This window comes from Chiloscyllium plagiosum, chromosome 18 (assembly GCF_004010195.1).
Source record: "Chiloscyllium plagiosum isolate BGI_BamShark_2017 chromosome 18, ASM401019v2, whole genome shotgun sequence".
Lineage (NCBI taxonomy): Eukaryota > Metazoa > Chordata > Chondrichthyes > Orectolobiformes > Hemiscylliidae > Chiloscyllium > Chiloscyllium plagiosum.
Genome location: NC_057727.1, coordinates 31,700,485 through 31,720,601, shown reverse-complemented (window position 1 = coordinate 31,720,601; position 20,117 = coordinate 31,700,485). Strand labels below are relative to the sequence as shown.

Below are 20,117 nucleotides of genomic sequence, written 5' to 3'. Positions count from 1 at the left end.
ACTTAGATTTTGTAACTACTGATCAACATTGTTTGTTGCTTCTTTGCAAAGCAACTGTAGAAGGCAAAAGCATTGGCCTCTCTCCCACCAATCCCTCTTCTCCATAATACATGGTTTGTTTTAGGCTTCTTTTGGCAGGTAATAAGGCCTTGGAGCCAAGATGAAAAATGGTACATTTTGATGGAAAACAAAGAGTCCAGTACATAAAGCTGACCTTAAAGAGCATAGTTGACCCTAAAGAGCACAGGGTTCATATAATACAGCAAATAATTATCTGGAATGAAAGTACATAAAAAAGCAACCAATTCCAAAACCATTCTAATCAGTGGTCCAAAGGATCAATGGTGATTAGTTTCAATCTATTTTAATTTAATATTTTTACTGTTGACCATGAGCAGAAAAGGCCAGCTGCAGCATCCAGCTTGTTGACTTCTTTTTTAAGATCATAAAATCACAGGAGACCATTCAGCCCATCTGTGCCACATCTCCAAAGGAGCAGTATACTTCATGCCATTCCCCAGCTTTTTCCCAGAACTCTGCACATTTTTTCTTTCCAAATAATAAACCACTTCGCTCTTAAAGCATTAATCAATCCTGCCTCCTCCACCTTCTCCAGATCTTAACCACATTGTGTGAAAAGATTTCTGCTCACACCACCATTGTTTCTTTTTCCATTTACCTTAGATTTGTGCCATCCTGTTCTCAACTCTTCCACCAATTGGTTTAGTTTCTCCCCAGATTCCTCAAAATGATAAATACCTTTATCAGATCTCCTCCAAGGAAAACACTCCTAAATTCTACGTTTGTATAAAGATTTGTAGATCAGGTGCCGGTTGCGGTTGTTGAAGGTATATTAACTGAACTGAGAATGTTTCATGCCCTTTCTAGGTAACATCCTCAGTACTGTGGCACCTCCTGTGAAGCGCTGTTATACTGTGTAGGTTGGAATTTATTTGGTTTATTCCCACTACCTCTGGTTGCCGGTTCCAGTCGCTTGTTGCAGTGGTTGGTATATTGGGTCTAGGTCAATGTATTTATTCATGGAGTCCATGGATGAGTGCCAAGCTTCTAGGAATTCTCTGGCTATCCTGTTTGCCTTGTCCTATTATTGTTGTGTTGTCCCAGTTGAATTTGTGTGTACAGATACTAAGGACAGCTGGTCATGGGATTTAGTGACTCGTCGATGTTCATGATGTGGATTGCTAGTTGTCCACCTGTTTGTCCCATATAATGTTTCATGTAGTCTCTGCATGGAATCTTGTACACCACATTTGACCTGCACTTGATGGTTATTGGGTTTTTTGTTCTGATGAGTTGTCTGAGCATGGCTGTTGGTTCATGTGCTGTGATAAATCCAAATGGTCGGAGGGGTCTGGCTGTCAGATTCCAGACTTTTTTTTTATTGAATGTAGAATAGTTAGTGTCTTGGGTTGTGGCATGTCGTCATCGCATTGTTTGTCTGCCAGGCATCTGCAGGTGAAGTTGCGGCATTATCTGTTCTTGGCAAAGACCTTGGAGAGGTGTCCTTCTTCTCTTCGCAGGTCGGGAGTAGTTCATTGCGTTGTAGCTCTTTTGAATAGGGTCCTAGTGCAGCTTCAGTTGTGAGAGTTTGGATGGTGGCTGTTATAATTCAGGATCTGTTCCTTGTATGGGGATTCTCTTTCTCAACTTTGGTTGTGCATTCCCCATTGTGTTCTTTCTACCATCACATCCAGGAATTGGAGTTGGTTGTTAAATTCATCCTCTCTCGTAAATTTGATCCCTGTGAGCATGGTGTTGATAATCAGGCATGTGTTCTTGATCTCTGTCCTTTTAATTATTACAAAAGTGTCATCCATGTATCTGATCCAAAGTTTGGATCAGATTAGAGGGAGGGCTATTCGTTCTAGTCTTTCCATCACTGCTTCTACTACAAGTCCAGAGATGGGTGAGCCCATAGGTGTCCCATTGATTTCTCTGTATATCTGGCTATTGAATATGAGGTGTGTTGCCAAGCACAGGTCCGGTAGTTTGAGTATACCGTCCTTGTTGATTGGTTCCCAGTCATGTCATTTGGTCTGTTTGTCCAAGAGGTTGGCTATTCTTTCTTTGGCTAATCGAGGTAAACAGACTCATAGGACGCTCCTCAGTACTGAAGATGTCACCTAGAATGAGGACGAAACATCTACAATCCAAATTCCCAGCTCAGCGAACATACCCACAACAACTGCAAATCCTAAATTCTCTAATCTATCAATATAATTGAAAATCATGATCACTAGAAGCATTTCTGTGAGCCTTTACCGGAGGTAATAGAGAAAGTAGACAATCGCTATGCAGTAAGTTTTATTTATTTGGATTTTCTAGACCCCTTTATCATGAAAGGGAGAAATGGCAAAATGGATTGTTAATTGGCCTGCAGAAAGCACAGATGAGCAATAAAAGGTAGTTATCCGGAATGACAGAAGGTGCAAGCTCCACAAAAGTCAGTGATGGGACCGACATTGTTCACAAATTACACTCTCAATTTGTGCTTCGGAATCAAGAACACACAATTCCTATTTGTGTATGACAACAAATTGGGAGAGATAGGCAATATTGAGGAATACAAAAAAAGTTACAAGAGGACATTAATAAACTTGCATAATGATGAACAAATAATTGGCAAATCAAGTTCAATACAGTTAAATGTGAGATAGTCCACTTTGGTAGGAAAATAAACGAAGTAATTTATTATTTGTTCAGGAGAAGAAAACTTGGATTTAGGAGTAGTGATAAAGCAAACATTCAGACTTGTACCATAGGTTAGTAAGGTCCTTAAAAAATCCAAGCTGAATACAATGCTTTCTTTTTCTACAATTAAGTTCAATTTTCTAGAAATTCTGCTCAACCTGTGTGTCCTAATTAAGATTCAATATGGTTATAACATTATGAATATTGTTACAATTCCCAAACTCTAGTTGATGCTCTATAACAGCCCAGCCGAGAAGGTTACAGATCAATCCTGAGCTAACAACATGCTCTGCAAAATCTGCTCAGATGTTGACTGCGTTATAAATTCTAAGACAGAGCATAGACAATTTGCTACATTCTAATTAAAACAATCCACAATTTGAAATAAAAAGTCAATTCATCCCATTTCCCAACATTAATGCATCCTTTTAAAAAATCCAATCCGCAGCTTTGCTAAAACGTATCAGTGTTTCTTTGGACTGTACAAATTTGAATTGGAGGAGCCGGTGTTGGACTAGGGTGGACAAAGTCAAACAGGTTTATTTGGAAACACTAGCTTTCAAAGCGCTGCTTCTTCATCAGGTGGTTGTGAAGCAGGACCATAAGACACAGAAGTTTTAACAAAAGATTACAGTGATACAATGATACACTGAACAAACCTAGATTGTTAAGTCTTTCATCTTTTAAAATGGATTTGCTGGTTTCAGTTCTTTAATATGTAAATCCCAGAACTCCTTTTAAGTCACATTCTCAAGATAATTCTAAGGTTTTATAACAAAAGGTGGCATCTCAGTTCAGACAATGCCTTAAAAAGGTGAGAGTCAGACTGGTTCTATTTCCTACTACAGAGGAACCTCTGTTCTCCCAACCAGATGGGCGGGCACTATTTCGTTCAGATAATCGATTTTAGCTTAAACAGGGGAAGCCATACTGATATAACACTGCTCCACCAAAGAATTTGTTTAAATCTATAATTTTAATGAGTCTGCCATTTAAACAAATTAATCCTTACGTCTGCAAATTAGAGGTTAAAATAAGAACTAAACCTTACCACGAAATCCCAGCATTAAACAAGGTCCCAAACAGCTTCTATGAACGCAAGACCATGAACAAATAATTGGCAAATCAAGTTCAATACAGTTAAATGTGAGATAGTCCACTTTGGTAGGAAAATAAATGAGGTAATTTATCGTTTGTACAGTGGAAGAAAACTTGGATTTAGGAGTAGTGATAAAGAAACAGTATCAATTTCTTGGAACGCAGTCTAGTGATAGAAAGATGGAAGCCTCTCCTCGCACATGCGCTTATGTTCTCAGCCTTTCTTTTTAAATGAACAGCCCAGTAAAGTGCCGGGAATACTGTAAAATACTTACTCTTGCAAAAGGCTGTGTAACAACCCTTACCTTTAAAAAAAATCCAGTCACTGATGCTTGTGTTTTTTTGTTTTTGCCAGTGTTCTCATAGCATCTTTAGTACAGGTAAATTGAATACACTTACTCTTTGATGTAACATTTTTGCAGGACCAAGAAATCACCTTCGGATAATCCAATATTCAGATAATCAAGATTCAAATAATCAAGGTTCCTCAGTACACAGTGATATCAACGAGATTCATCCCACCGGATGTATCATGGACTACTCTTTAGTATCTGTCTCATTCTTGGACACATGCATCTCCATCATAGATGGACACCTCCGCACCTCACTCTATCGCAAACCCACAGATAACCTCATGATGCTGCACTTCTCCAGCTTCAACCCTAAACATATTAAAACAGCCATCCCCTATGGACGAGCCCTACGCATACACAGGATCTGTTCTGTTCAGAGGAGGAGGAACATGACGGACACCTGACGGTGCTCAAGGATGCCCTCATAAGAACAGGGTACAATGCTCAACTTGTCGATTGCCAGTTCCAACGTGCCACAGTGAAAAACAGTAATTACCTCTTCAGGTGACAGATATAGGTTGCAGCAGCTAAGGTACCCTTTGTTATCCAGTACTTCCCAGGAGCTGAAAAATTATGCCATGCTTTTCACAGCCTACAACACATGAGGATAAGCACCTTGCCAAGACCTTCCCTACACCTCCACTTCTCACCTTTAAACAACCGCCAAAGCTTAAACAGATCACTGTTAGCAGCAAACTGCCCAGCCTTCAGGACAACATCAACCACAACACCGTACAACTCTGTCATGGCAACCACTGCAAGACGTGTCAGAGTATCAACACAGATACCACCATTACACGTGGGGACACCACCCAAAATGTACGCAGCAGTTACTCACGTGAATCAGCCTACGCTGTCTATCTTATACACTGAAGGCAAGGATACCCCAATGCATGGTACATTGGCGAGACCAAGCAACAGATGAATGGACACCACACAACAATCACCAGGCAGGGGTGTTCCCTCCCAGTTGGGGAATTTTTCAGTGGTCTTAGGACCTTCAGGTGACCATCCTCCAAGGTGGACCTTGGGATAGGCAACAATGCAAAGTGGCTGAGCAGAGGCTGATAACCAAGTTCAGTACCCACAAAAATGGCCTCAACCGGGACTTTGAGTTCATGTCGCACTGCAGATGACCACGCTGCACTATACACTCTCTTTTAAATACACCATACCTTCCACACACATGCACTCTCTCAAGCTCCATCACACTCACACTTTACTAAGCTTGCACACAGACAAACATACACTCTCATGTACACTCACCGTCTTTCTTTCTCTCTCTCCTAGGTGCACACACATATAAGTTTATGGGGCAAATTTGTATTGGCAGAAACATTCTATTTTACTCAAAGAAATGCAGAACCTGCAAGCAGTCAATGCAGGCAGTGAATCCATACAATATTTGGAAATTCCACTTTGAAAACAGAACCAGTCTGACTCAAGACTGGTCTGACTCACACCTTTAAAGCATTGTCGAAGCTGAGATGTCATCTTTTGTTATAAAACCTTAGAATTATCTTGAGAATGTAACTTAAAAGGAGTTCTGGGATTTACATATTAAAGAACCAAAACCAGAAAATCCATTCTAAAAGATGAAAGACTTAATTTAGGTTTGTTCAATGTATCATTGCATCACTAATCTTTTGCTATAAATTCTGTGTCTTATGGTGTTGCTTCACAACCACCTGAAGAAGCAACAGCACTTCAAAAGTTAGTGCTTCCAAATAAATGGGTTGGACTATAACCTGGTGTTGTGTGATTTTTAACTTGTTGAAAATATATCAGTGCCTGAAGTATATTGTTAGTCTGTTTATCTTTAAACAAATGAAGGAAAAGCCTGACTTTTATTAACTCAGTGGCAGATGTAACTAGGTAAATAAGAAAGAAAATAGATAGAGTCGGAGTCATACAGCATGAAACTGACCCTTTGGTCCAACCCGCCCATGCCAATCAGACATTCCAACCTGCCCTAGTCACATTTGTCAGCATTTGGCCCACATCCGTCTAAACTCTTCCTATTAATAAATCTATCCAGATGCCTCAGGATTAGGGGATTTGAGCTCTAGGGAGAGGCTAAAAAGGCTGGGGCTATTCTCACTGGAGCATTGGAGGCTGAGGGGTGGCCATAATAGAAGTTTATAAAATCATGAGGATATTGGATAGGATAAATAGACAAAATCTTTTCCCTGGGGTAGGCGAGTCCAGAATTAGAGGGCATAGGTTTAAGGTGAAAAGGGCAAGCTATAAAAGGGACCCAAAGGGCAACTTGTTCAGGCAGAGGGTACTGCATGTATGGAATGAACTGCCAGAGGAAGTGGTGGAGGCTGGTACAATTACTGCATTTAAAAGGCTTCTAGATGGGTATATGAATAGGAAGGATTTGGAGGAATATGGGCTAAGTGCTGGCAAATGGAACTGAATTAGGTTAGGATATCTGGTCAGCACGGACAAGTTGGACTGAAGGGTCTGTTTCTGTGGTGTACATCTCTATGACTCTAAATGTTGTAATTGTACCCACCTGTACCACAACCTCTAGAGGCTCTTTCCACACACATACCATCTTCTGCATGAAAATATTATCCCTCAGGTCTTTTTTCAATCTTTCCCCTCTCATCTTAAAACTATGCCTCTAGTTTCGGACTTCCCCCACCCTAGAAAAACAGATCGTGGCTATTCATCTCATCCATGCCTCTTCATAAGGTCATCCCTCAACTTCCAATGCTCTAGGGTAAAAATCCCTCGACCGTTCAGCCTCTCTCTATAACTCCAGTCCTGGCAACATCCTTGTAAATGTTTTCTGCACCACTGCAAGTTTAATAACATCCTTCCTAAAGAAAGATCATCAGATTTTCTCAGTACTGTATTCCAAAGGTGGCCTCACCTATTATCCATTCAGCTGCAACATGGTGTACCAACTCTTATATCCATGCTCTGGCCAATGAAGGCATGCGTGCCAAATGCTTTCTTCACCATCCTGCCTACCTGCAACTCCACTTTCAAATAACTATCACCTCCACCCCTAGATTATTTTGTTTGGCAATATTCTCCAGGACCCTATCACTAACTATACATGTTCTACCCTGGTTTGCTTTCCCAAAATGGAACACCTCCCATTTATCTAAAAATAAAATTCCATCTACGACTCCTCAGTCCATCTGATCAAGATCCCATTGTATTGAGAGAGAGTCTTCTTCACTGTCCACTACACCATCTAACTGCAAACTTTACATAAATGGTCAGTATGATGGGAGGAAGCATGAGCTGGTTGGGCTACATTGCCTGTTTCTATGCCATACATGCTGTGTCATGTTATATACAAGCAACAGACATGATTCTATTCATATAGAGATTCAGACATTTCACAAAATATTAATTGAATGAATTTTTTTGTGAAAGAGTAAAGTGCATTTTGAGAACTCATCGAAAGTCCTCATTTACTATCCTCACAAATCATGCTATATATTACAGCTAAAATACTAAATGTTAGCTACATTACAGTATGAAATGGTAATTCCTATCTAAGTAGTAAAACTCATAGCCCATTAGCCTAAACACAGGGTAATTCTTAAGCCTCCAACTTCTATCATCAACAGTAGTGTCTCCCTAAGCAAACTGTTTCTGACCTTTCCTTGATTTTTCTAATCAATTGACCTCTCAATTATTAATTATAGCTCACCTCTTTTTGATATCTGGCTACCTTGAAAGACTCGAAATGTGTTGCTGGAAAAGCGCAGCAGGTCAGGCAACATCCAGGGAACAGGAGAATCGACGTTTCGGGCATAAGCCCTTCTTCAGCCCTTTTCCTGAAGAAGGGCTTATGCCCGAAACGTCAATTCTCCTGTTCCCTGGATGCTGCCTGACCTGTTGCGCTTTTCCAGCAACACATTTTCAGCTCTGATCTCCAGCATCTGCAGACCTCACTTTCTCCTACCTTGAAAGACTGTTCATAGGTATTTTATAACTTTTTGTTGTTACAATACTCCAGCTTTAAAATCCCATGAACATATGAGAATATGAACTCTAGCCACTCTAGCCTGCTCTGCCAATCAATAAGTTAGGTCATGGCTGATCCAATTACAACATCAACATCACAATCGACTATTCCAATAGCAGTAAACCCATTGTTAGTCAAAAGTCTATCTACCACCATCTCAAAAACAATGAGTGCTGAAAATGCACGTGAACAAAAGTCAGGTCTGCTCTTCAAAGTCCTCAAATTGCCTAGGAAAATTCATTGGAGGTGACTAATCAGAGAAAACTTGGTTCTGTAAATAGAGTGGAGAGAATTGGGGAGAAAGTTAAGGCAGGGTGACGGACAAAGACTACCTGGGATGACAGATGAGGCTGCAAGACAATTGCTGGGATAGGTTGGAGTGGAGTAGAAGTGGGGTTGGGGGCTGTTGCTTAGGGGTAGGGGATGCATGGGGTAAACCAATAGACTCGGACAGACAGTGAAGGTAGAGGAAGGAGTCAAAGACGGAGTGAAACTTCCAAGGGGTGGGACACAGAGAGATGGGCTACAAGTGAGGCGAAGAGAGAAAGAGACTGAAAAACAGAAGAGCTTCAGACCTATTGTAATGTTAAAAGATTAAATTGTACTATCTTTTTCTAAAAAGCTAAACACTCTGGAAGTGGGTGGGGGCGACATTCTGTCTCACAGATAGCATGCAGGAATTTACATGACTATCCATTGTAATCCACACTTCATTTGGGCAGCCAATTACTACTACTCCACTGCTAGTTTCAAATTAAACTCTCATTCAGTCCCTTCCATTCAGAAATGCTTTCATAGCCATCCCCCAGCCAATCAAATTAATTTGTGTGATCAACCCCCCAACCCCCCCACCCCCCCACCCCGATACTGAAGTATATCACACCTACGTTGTCCAGGGAAGTAGTGGAGCCAGAACTAGTTTGATGGGCCGCCTCAAAGCTGGGACATATCACATCTACATTGTCATGGGGAATCACGGAATCAGGAAATCATTCTACCATTGTATCTGGGATTTTTTGGGGGGGCGGAGGGCAGGGAGACGGGGCCGGAGAACCTATGAGCATTACCAACTGACTTGTATAAAGGGGCTGTGTTTCCTTTGTTCGGGGCCTCGTTTGACTCAACTTCGCAAGCCAGTGAAGATTGTCCGGTGGGGGGGGTTCACCTAGCTTGTACAAGCTATAATAAACTTTAACTGTTTGCTGAAGTTGGTGTGTGCAAGTTGCATCTTGCGTGTGAAACCTCGTGAAAAGAACCAACACTATAATTATACAGAGTGTACATAAAGAAAAGCAGTAAATAGGGTCAAAAGGGGGAAAAATGGACAAAAGCAAAAGTAATGGCTCCTTACTTGAACATATGCAGTATTTAGAACTAAATAAATGAATTAATAGCACAAACACTGGCTTATGGGTATGATCTTATAGCCATTATAGAGGTACGGTTACAAGATCCAATCTGGGAACTAAACAGTCGGGGTATGTGACTTTTCGAAGGGATAGGCAGAAAGAAAGATGGCCCTGGTTGTTGTAGGGCAGTCAGCTCAGCTCCAGGACATCTCTGCAAGAGTTCCTCAGGAAAGTGTCCCAGGTTCAACCACTTTCAGCGGCACCATCAATGACCTTCCCTCCATCATATGGTCACAAGTGGGGATATTCACCAATGATTGCACAATGTTCATCACCATTTGTGACTCCTCAGACACCAAAGCAGTCCATTTTCAAATGCAACAAGATCTGAACAATATCCAGTCTTGGGCTGACAAGTGGCTAGTAACATTCATGTCACACAAATGCCACACTATGACCATTACCATTAAAAAAAATCTAATCACCATCCGTTGACAATCAATAGTGTTACCAACATTGAATCCCCCACTATCAATATCCCATGGTTAGCATCAACCAGAAACTAAACTGGACTTGCCACATAAATACAATGGGACAAGAGCAGGTCAGAAGCTAGGAATATTCTGGTGAGTAACTTATCTCCTGACTCCCATCTACAAGGCACAAGTCAGGAACGTAATGAAGTACTCCCCTCTTGCCTAAATATGCGCGATCCCAACAACATTCAAGAAGCTTGACATCATGCAGGAGAGGTGACCTGATAGATGTTTATAAAATAATGAGAGGTATAGATAGAGTTGATGGTAGTTGTCTTTTTCCCTCAAGATGGGAAATTTCAAGTCTAGGAGGCACATTTTTAAGGTGAGAGGAGAGAGTTTAAAAAAGATATGTGGTAATTTTTCTTTTACACAGAGGGTGCGTGCGTGGAATAAACTTTCTGAGGAAGTGGTGGATGCAGGTACAATTACAACATTTAAAAGACATGTGGATGGGTACGTGAATAGGAAAGTTTTGGAGGGATAGGGCCAGGAGCAGGCAGGTGGGGCCAGTTTAGTTTGGAATTATGTTCGGCATGGACTGGTTGGACCAAAGGGTGTGTTTCCGTGTTGTATGGCTCTACGACAAAGGATCCCACTTGATTAACACTACATTCACAATCATCCATTCTGTCCACCACTGAGGCTCAGTAGCAGCAATGTGTACTATTTCCAAGATGTACTGCAGAAATCCACCAAAGATGCTCAGAGAGCACCTTCCAAACCCATGATCACTTCCATCTAGTAGGACCAAGGGTAGCAGGTATATGGGAACACCACCACCTCCAAGTTTCTCTCCAAACCACTCACTATCCTGACTTGGAAATATATTGCCATTCCTTCACTGCTGTTGGGTCAAAATTCTCGAATTCCCTCCCTAATGGCATTGTGGGTCAACTCACAGTAGATGGATTGCAGCAGTTCAAGAAGGCAGGGAAGTCTTGTTGCAACTTTATGAGCACTGCTATGTACAGTTCCGGTCACATTATCAGAAGGATGTGAAGGCACTGGAAAGGGTGCACAGGAAATCCACCATGATATTGCCTGGATGGAAAGTCTCTGTTATGAGAAGAAATGGAATAGGTTGGATATATTATCCCTTTTTTGGGGATGCGAATGCGGAATCTGACTGGAATATTCAAATTTAGAGGCATTGATCAGGTAGATTCAGAGAATCTTTTTCCAGTGACAGACAAGTCAAATAACATAGGGAACATAGGGCATAAGTTTAAGGTGAAGAGTAAGTGGATTAGACAAAATCTGAGGAAACTGCTTTTCACCAAGACAGTGGTAGAAATATGCCCAGGAGAGTGATAGAGGCAGGTACTCTTTCAACATTTGAGAAGCATCTGGATGAGCACTTAAAACATCAGGACATAATAGGCAATGAAACAAGTGCAGGTAAATAGGATTAGTGTAGTTTGGTTAGCACAGACATGGTGAGCTGAAGGGCGTTTCCGTATGACTCTATGAAGTAGCTACCGAGATAGTGGATGTACTGGTAGAAATCGTCTAAGGATACGAAGTTTCAGAGGAATAGAAACTGCCAATTTCACACCTTTACTTAGAAAGAAGATGATAAAAACACACAAGTACAGGTCACAAGTTAGCTTAGTGTCTTATTGGGGAAAATGTTACAATCTATTATGAAGAATAATAAATACTCTAATAATATTAGAGTATTTAGAAGTACATAAAATGATCGAGCAAAGTCAGCATGGCCTCATGAAGTAGAAACTATGCCTGACAAATTTACGAGCATTCTTTGAGGAGTTACCAAGCAGGATAGATAAAGGGAAGCTTGGATATAATATATTTGGATTTTCAGAAGGCATTTGATAAAGTATCTCCCATTAGGCTACTTAACAAGAGCCCGTAGTGTTGGAGGTAGTATATTAGGATTGATGGAGAATTGGCTAACTGAAAGCACGTTAGGCTATGCAGGGCATTTTCAGGATGGCCACCCTTAACTAATGAAATGCCAAAAGGATCAGTGTTGGGGCCATAATTATTCATAATATATAGTAATAACTTGGCTGAGGAACATGAATGTACTATAAACGAGTTTTTGGATGACGCAAAGATGGGTGATGCAGCGAGTGATGAGGATGACATAAAGAATATGCAGAGGAAAACAGGTTAAGCAAATTGGCAAGAACTTGGCAGATGGAATAAAATGTTAGAAAATGTGAGGTCATGCACTTTGACAGGAAGAATAGGTTAACTGAATAATATTTAAATGGAGAAAAAATACAAATAAGGGATTCAGAAATCCTTTTGCAGGAAATACAAAACACTAGGCTAATAGGGAAGATAAATGAATTGTTGCCCTTTATTTTGAAGGGAATGGTGTATAAAAGTAGTGAGGTTTTGGGGCCCCTTACCTAAGGAAAGATATATTGGCATTGGAAGCAGTCCAGAGAAGGTTCACTTGGCTGATACTGGGTGTGGAGGGATTGTTTATGAGGCAAGGCTGAGTATGTCAAGCCATACTCATTGGAATTTAAAAGAATTTAAGGCAACTTTATCACATCATAAAAGATTCCTAGAAGGCTTGACACAGTAGATGCGCAGAGCCCCCCTCACCCACCTTAACCTGGGTAGAAATTACAAGAATAACATCAAAGAGATGCTAATCAATGGAGAGGAAGGTGTGTACAGCAGGCAAGCATTAATGTAAACATCTACAATACGGAAATAGAATAACTAATCAGGTTTTAAATCTTATGATTAATAGTGGAGTTTAATTTCTGAAATTCAATTTCAATAAATGGGAGACATGGCAGAGCACCTCAATCTAGTCAGCTCAATATGCTTCTCCAAATGGGAACACCAGGACAATTTTTGATCCTGGAGAACTACGTGTGCAAGAGCTATCATTAGCTGGAAGAGTTCAAATTCTGTTTTTGAGAGCCCAAGTAGCCCATGGTGCCACTTTGGTACATTTGTAGAACAGTATATGTTAAAACACAGTACTGTACATAGTCAATCATAGTTTAAGGTTACACATGCAAAGATTATCAGATAGGTAACGTAGCAGTCTCCAGAGTGCATTTCACTCTGCAACTAATTCTGAAAACATGTAGAAGTGATAGCAGCCAGAAGCAAGTCTATTGGACCTTAGGATCAGGAAAAAATAATTGGGAAGCACCAGTCTTAGGGATTCTATTGTTAGAGGAACAAGCAGTGTATCTGCAGCCACAGACATGATTCTCAAATGGAATACTGCCTCGTTTCAGTGTAGAAGATGTCACTAAGCAGCTACAAAGCACTTTGAGGAGATCAGTAATCAGAGATTCTTCTCTATATTGGTACAATCACACAACACCTGATGAAGGGGCTCCACTCCAAAAGCTTGTGATTTCAAATAAACATCTTAGACTATAAGCTGGTGTCATTTGACTTCTGACTTTGGATTCTGGATTAGTGGTGCTGGAAGAGCACAGCAGTTCAGGCAGCATCCAAGGAGCAGCAAAATTGACGTTTCGGGCAAAAGCCCTTCATCAGGATTGTCCACCCCGTTACCTCCACATCAATGGTACAACCACAGGTAAAAAACAGGGAACAGACCATCCAGGTAGATTTAAGGGAATGAAGCAAGCTGGAACTAAAATGTAATGATGTCTATAGTATTTCTTGGGACAGAGCTGGAAAAACAGCAAGGGGTTTAAATTGCTCAGACAGTGGGACAAGTTCTATGTTTGGGGGATGAACCTATATGTGTCAACAGATTGCACGTGGACAGAGCCAGGGCCAACGTCCTCACAGTGCTGATGGACGGGAGAGGATAATCTGGTGAATTAGGCATTCCTGTCGCGAGCCAAAACTGCTGTAACGTTAAAAAAATCACACAACACCAGGTTATAATCCAACAGGTTTAATTGGAAGCACACTAGCTTTTGGAGCGTCGCTCCTTCATCAGGTGATAGTGACCAGGTGCTGTAACGTTAACATTCTGGGTGTGCAAAATGACCGTAGTATTTGCCGAGATAAAAAAAAACAAGTTGCTGCCCTGGAAAAGTGGTAAGAGTGATTTTTTTTTTGATTTAGAAACAAACACATCAATCGGCTGCCTTATCCTATCTCACGACCTAGGCGATTACACTGGATTTCCGATGGAAACTTGTTCCCCGATCGCCAGCTCACAGGAATAAGCCTGGCTTCGGTCAGCCCGTAATACCACCTTCAGCGACTTCACAACCCGGGTGCGGGGGGTCGGAAATGGGCTATTCCTCATAACGAACATGGTTTTTTTTTAACATTTAAAAATTTCACAAATTACCCCAAATTCATGGCACATTCGTCATATAAGCTGTTTGGAGAAAGGAAGGGGAAGGTTCCAGTAAAGTGGAAAGCCGCCGCCGCCGCTCGCTCCGGGCCCGCTGCCTAGCTCCCATCCGTCACAAACTCCATATCACCCGTTACTGAACTCACGCAATAAACGGCTCTCTGATTGGTCACAACCGTTGCCCGACTCCCACCAATCAGCAAAGCACATATTCCCATGTCTGTCTGCGCATGGGCAATACCGTTCTTTAGACACAAAAGCCGAAATTGCTGCAGAAGCTCAGCAGGTCTGGTAGGATTTGTGAGGAGAAATTCAAGTTAGTTTAAGGAAATGTCGGTTTATATTGCGGTAAGGCGGGGTTATGGAGTAAACGGTAGGCAGGCAGCCCGAAGAGAGAGGAAAACAAAAGCGTTGATAACGATCTGGCTGGGAGGGTGAATAGCTGATAACGGAGACCGTTAGTGGCTAACAATAGGTATTGTGTAATGGCAGAATATGTGGTAACAAGGTCTGGTGTGTGGGGATTTGGGGGGGGGGGGTAGGACCTGGGAGAGCTCAGGCCCTAAAGTTATTGAACTTGATATTGACTCCAGAGGTGGGAGTTTGTTGCTGGAAAAGCACAGCAGGCTAGGCAGTATGTGAGTAGTAGGAAAATTTATGCCTTGGGGTGGAGTCTAGAGGGTTGTAGTGTCCCCATGTGAAAGATTAGGTGTTGTTCTTCCAGCTTGTACTGAACTTTGCTGGAATCTTGTACTAAACCTGAGAGACAGCAATGTTGCCAGGGAACAGGATAGCGTGTTGAAGTGGCAGGTGACTGGAAACTTGGTCTTTTTTTTTGCAGGCAGAATGTAGGTGTTCTGTGAAGTAGTCAGACAGTCTATACTTTGTTTCTTCAAAGTTAAAAGTCATGCAACACCAAGTTATAGTCTCAACAGGTTTATTTGGAACAAGTTATAAGTAGTTTTGCCAGTCATGTTTCTGTTGCTGCTCTTGTTGGGACTAAAGCTTACAAAATCCAAATAAACCTGTTGGACTATAACTTGGTGTTTTGTGATTTTTTTTTAAACTTTGTACGCCCCTGTCCAACACTGGCACCAACATATCCTTCCTTCAATGTAGAGTAGACCCCATTGTGAGCAGGCAAAAGTGAGGACTGCAGATGCTGGAAACCAGAGTTTAGATCAGAGTGGTGCTGGAAAATCACAGCAGGTCAGGCAACATCTGAGGAGCAGGAAAATTGATGTTTTGGGCAAAAGCCCTTCATTGGGAATAGAGGCAGGTAGCCTCCAGGGTGCAGAGATAAATGGGGGGTGTGGGGCTGGGGAGAAGGTAGCAAAGAGTTTACTACATTGCACATTGTGAGCAGTGAATGCAGTAGACTAGATTGTGTGAAGTACAGGTAAAGTGTGGCTTCACCTGGATAGTATGTTTGGATGCTTGGTCACCTGAGGAAGGAGGGAGTAAATGGGCAGATATTACAATTTTGGTGGCTGCAATGGAAGTGGCTGTGGGGGGCTGTTGGGAGTCAAGGAAGAGTGGTCCAGGGTGTCCTGGAGAGAATGGTCCTTGCTGTTCCTTAGATCTTGTGTTGTAGATGGTGTGGTTGATGAGCTGATTAACAGGAGCAAGAAAGCCAGTAAAAAAGAACAGATTTGATGAGTTACAAGCAGTTTCACCAGATCACGTTTTATCTTTCAGTTGTTGGGACTGGATACAGAATACAATGCTGACCTCATCAGTGCAGCACTGAGAGAGTTGTGCTGTAGGAGGTGCCTTCATTCTGATGAAAAGAAATTTTTAATTGAAACTGTGTAGATATTTTCTAATATCCTGCTTAGGAATGTTATGACATACTACTGGCTCACATGGAACTTGAGCCTGGGTTTCCTGGACCAGAGGTAAGTACACTAACAGTTCATCACAAGAGTCCTTTTTCAGACATCCTAAATTCTGAGCTAGCCATGAAAGATCCTATGATGTGGATTCCAAAAAAGAATGGTGTCTTGAGAAGCAATTAATCTACAGTTAGTATCATAAGTGTCTGGTTTATGTCATATTGTTTGGCAGTTATTGATTTTTAAGATGGCTCATGATCCTGAAAGGTAGTAGAAACATAACGCACAGAAGGAAATCAGTTGGCTTGTTGAAACTAGTTCTGTCCAGAGCAATCAAGTTAGTTCTCTCTCCTCCCCCCAGGTTTAATTGCAGGAATATACTGGCAATGTCACTGGGATAGTAATCTCGACACACTCATTACTCATGTGGGATCGAAGAGTATGGTGCTGGAAAAGCACAGGAGGTTAGGCACCATCCCAGGAGCGGGAGATTCGACATTTTGAGTGTAAGCTCTTCATCAGGAATGAGGGGGTGGCCCAAGGGGCTGAGAGATTAATGGGAGGGGGAGAGGCTGGTGCTGGTGGGAAGGTAGCTGGGAATGCAATAGGTAGGTGGAGGTGAGGGGTGATGGTGATATTTTGGAAAGGAGGTTGGAAGGAACTGTTCAAGAGGGCAACGCTCAATTGGAAGGTGAATCTGGAACAAGATGGCGGGAGGGGAAATGAAGAAATTGGTGAAACTATTGCATTCCCAGCTACCCCAGCACCCTCCCATTCATCTCTCTGTCCCCTTGGGCCACCTCCTTGTTCCTGATGAGCTTATGCTTGAAATATCGATTCTCCTGTTCCTCAGATGCTGCCTGACTGGCTGTTCTTTTCCAGCACCACACTTTTTTCAACTCTGATCTCCAGCATCTGCAGTCCTCGCTTTCTCGTACTCATGTGGTGGTATCATAAGTTTCATTTGAATTATTCCTAGTATTGATGAACTTTAACTAATTTTCCTCAACTATGCAACCATTCTGGTAAATCACCACTACGTACCTTTGCACATCCTTCTGAAAGGTCAGTCTAAAACTGACCAAAACTGAAATTATGTTCTCTAGTGCAAGTTATTCTTTTCCTCAAGTGATATCCATCTGGCACCTTGAGTATTTCTATGCAGACTTTATGCAGGAGTTGAGTAGCTGTTAACTAATAGCTTAAAACTTGAAAAGTCCTTTGCATTTTCCAGTAAATGGGCCCTATTGTTCAAGCAGTTCTATCTGAAGGGACCACGCCAGTACATCTGTTTAAACATAGGATTCTGGGTAATCCAAGATGGAGGATGGGAAACACTTGTGGCTGTAAGAGCTACTCTTTTAGATATTTGTGAGGTATTTTTCAGTGTTGGAGCTGATTTCCTTGAATTCCAGAAGCAGTAATTACTGTTTTATAAGCTGGGTTGTTTTGCAACTTTGGGGGAATAAAAATCTAAATAATAGCACTTTAAAAAGGTGGAAGAGAGACAAAGGCAGAGACCACAAGGGAAGTCATCGATTGTGATAGGGGACTCTCAAGTCAGAGGCACAGAGATATTTCCTTGGCCAACAGTGAGAAATCAGAATTGTGTGTTGCCTCCCTGGAGTTAAGATATCTGGGGTGCAGAATATTCTCGAAAGGGAACAGCAAGATGTCGTTGTACAAGTTGGAACTAACACTCCATAAGAATAGAAAAGGATGAGATTCCAAGGAGAGAATATAGGAATTTAGGCAGGAACTTAAGATGTAGATCCTCAAGGGTAGAAGTGATCTATATAAGTAAGGTGAATGTTTGCAGGTAAAGGTATGGCTGGTAAAAGGGAAGCCTTCAAAAATGAGATGAGAGTCCAGAGGCAGTAGGTGCCTGTTAAAGGCAAGGCTCGTAGGTATAGGGAATGCTAGAAGACTAGAAAAATTGAGGTTTTGGTTAAGAAAAAGAAGAAAGCACATGTCAAGTATGCAGAGATTGAGTGAATTCTCAGAACAATATAAAGGTAGGAGTATATTTAAGAGGGAATTTGGGAGAGTGAAAAGGGGACATGGGAAAGCTTGGCAAACAGGGTTAAGGAGAATCCAAAGGGATTTTGAGTATATTAAGGACAAAACGGTAACTAGGGAGAGGATAAGGCCGTTAAAGATCAGCAAGGCTACCTATGTGTGGAACCGCAGGAGATGGGGCACATATTAAATGAGTATTTTGCATCAGTGCTTTTAATGTGGAGAAGGATACGAAAGATATAGAACATGGAGAATTAAATAACGACATCTTAAAAATGTCCATATTATAGAAGAAGAGGTGCTAGATGTGTTAAAACACAACCATGGATAAATTCCCAGGATTTGATCAGGTACCCAAGAACTCTGTTGGAAGCTAGGGAAGTGATTGCTATCCCCCTTGCTGAGATATTTGTTTGACAGTCACAGATGAGATGCTGGAAGACTGGAGGCTGGCTTAATGTGCCACTTCTTAAAGATGGTAAGGAAAAGCCAAGGAACTATAGACCAGTGAGCTTGACATCAGTTGTGGACGAGTTGTTCCAGGGCATTGCGGGACACTATTTCCATGTATTTGGAAAGGCAAGGACTGATTAGGGATAATCAACATGGCTTTGTTCATGGGATGTCATGTCTCACTAATGATAGTTACCTTTTCCAAAAAAAAGAGGATTGATGAGGCAGAGTGGTGGATATGATTTATATGGACTTCACTAGGGCATTCAAAATTCCTCATTGGAGATTGGTTGGCAAGATTAAATCATGTGGAATACACAGAACTTGCCATTTGGATACAGAACTGGCTCAAAGGTAGAAGACAGAGGGTGATGATGGAGAATTGCCTTTCAGACCGGAGTCCTGTGACCAGTGGTATGCCACAAGGATTGGTGCTGGGTCCACTGCTTTTCATCATTTTTCTATAAATTATTTGGATGTGAACACAAGTATAGTTAGTAAGTTGCAGATGGACTCCAGAATTGGAGGTGTAGTGAACAGCAAAGAAGGTTAATCTTAGAGTACAACGGGATCTTCATCAGATGGGCAGTGGACTGAGGAGTGGCAGATGGATTTTAATTTAGACAAATATGAGGTTTTGCAGTATGGAAAGGGAAATCAGGGCAGGATTTCCACACTTAGATTAGATTCCCTACAATTTGGAAACAGGCCCTTTGGCCCAACAATTTGACACTGGCCCTCTGAAGAGTAACCCACCCAGACCAATTTGCCTCTGATTAACGCACCCAAGGCTATGGGCAATCTAGTTTGGCCAATCCACCCTAACCTGCACATCGTTGGATTGTGGGAGGAAACCGAAGCACCTGGAGGAAACCCACACAGGACACCTGGAGAATGTACAAACTGAACACAGACAGTTGCAAGAGGCTGGAATCAAACCTGGGTCCCTGGCGCTGAGACAGCAGTGCTAGCCACTGTGCCGCCCTTAATGATAAGGTCTTGGGGAGTGTTGCTGAACAAAGAGACCTTGGAGTGCAGGTTCATAGTTCCTTGAAAGTGTAATTGCAGGATAGCAGATAGGATAGCGAAGGTGGTGTGTTTGGTATGCTTGTCTTTATTAGTCAGTGCACTGAGTACAGGAGTTGGGAGGTCATGTGGCTGTACAGGACATTGGTTAGGCCAGTTTTGGAATACTGTGTGCAGTTTTGGTCTCCCTGCTATAGGAAGGATATTGCAAAACTTGAAAGGGTCAGAAAAGATTTACAAGGATTTTGCCAGGGTTGGAGGTTTGAGTGATAGGGAGCGCCTGAATAGTCTGGGGCTATTTTTTTCCCTGGTGTGTCAGAGGTTGAGGGGTGACCTGAGAGGTTTATAAATTGAGTGGAGGGGATGGATCAGGTGAATAGCCAAGGTCTTTTCCAAAACTAGAGGGCACATGTTTAAAGCGAGAGGAGAAGGATTTAAAAGTGACCTAAGG

The 20,117-nt window shown here is 41.9% G+C and overlaps 1 protein-coding gene across 3 annotated transcripts in view; it reads right to left on the bottom strand.

Moving 5' to 3' along the window:
* Positions 1–14,492, bottom strand: part of ccdc66 (coiled-coil domain containing 66) — a 72,951-nt gene extending 58,459 nt beyond the window's left edge. For 2 of the 3 annotated variants that reach the window (XM_043708099.1, XM_043708100.1), the window contains exon 1: positions 14,328–14,491. In XM_043708099.1, coding sequence (XP_043564034.1) covers positions 14,328–14,338 — 11 coding nt within the window. In that variant the 5' untranslated portion in view covers positions 14,339–14,491. Of the gene's footprint in view, positions 1–10,947; positions 11,105–14,327 lie in introns of all 3 variants that reach the window. The other variant, XM_043708098.1, reaches the window with a different exon arrangement.
* Positions 14,493–20,117: the final 5,625 nt, after the last annotated feature.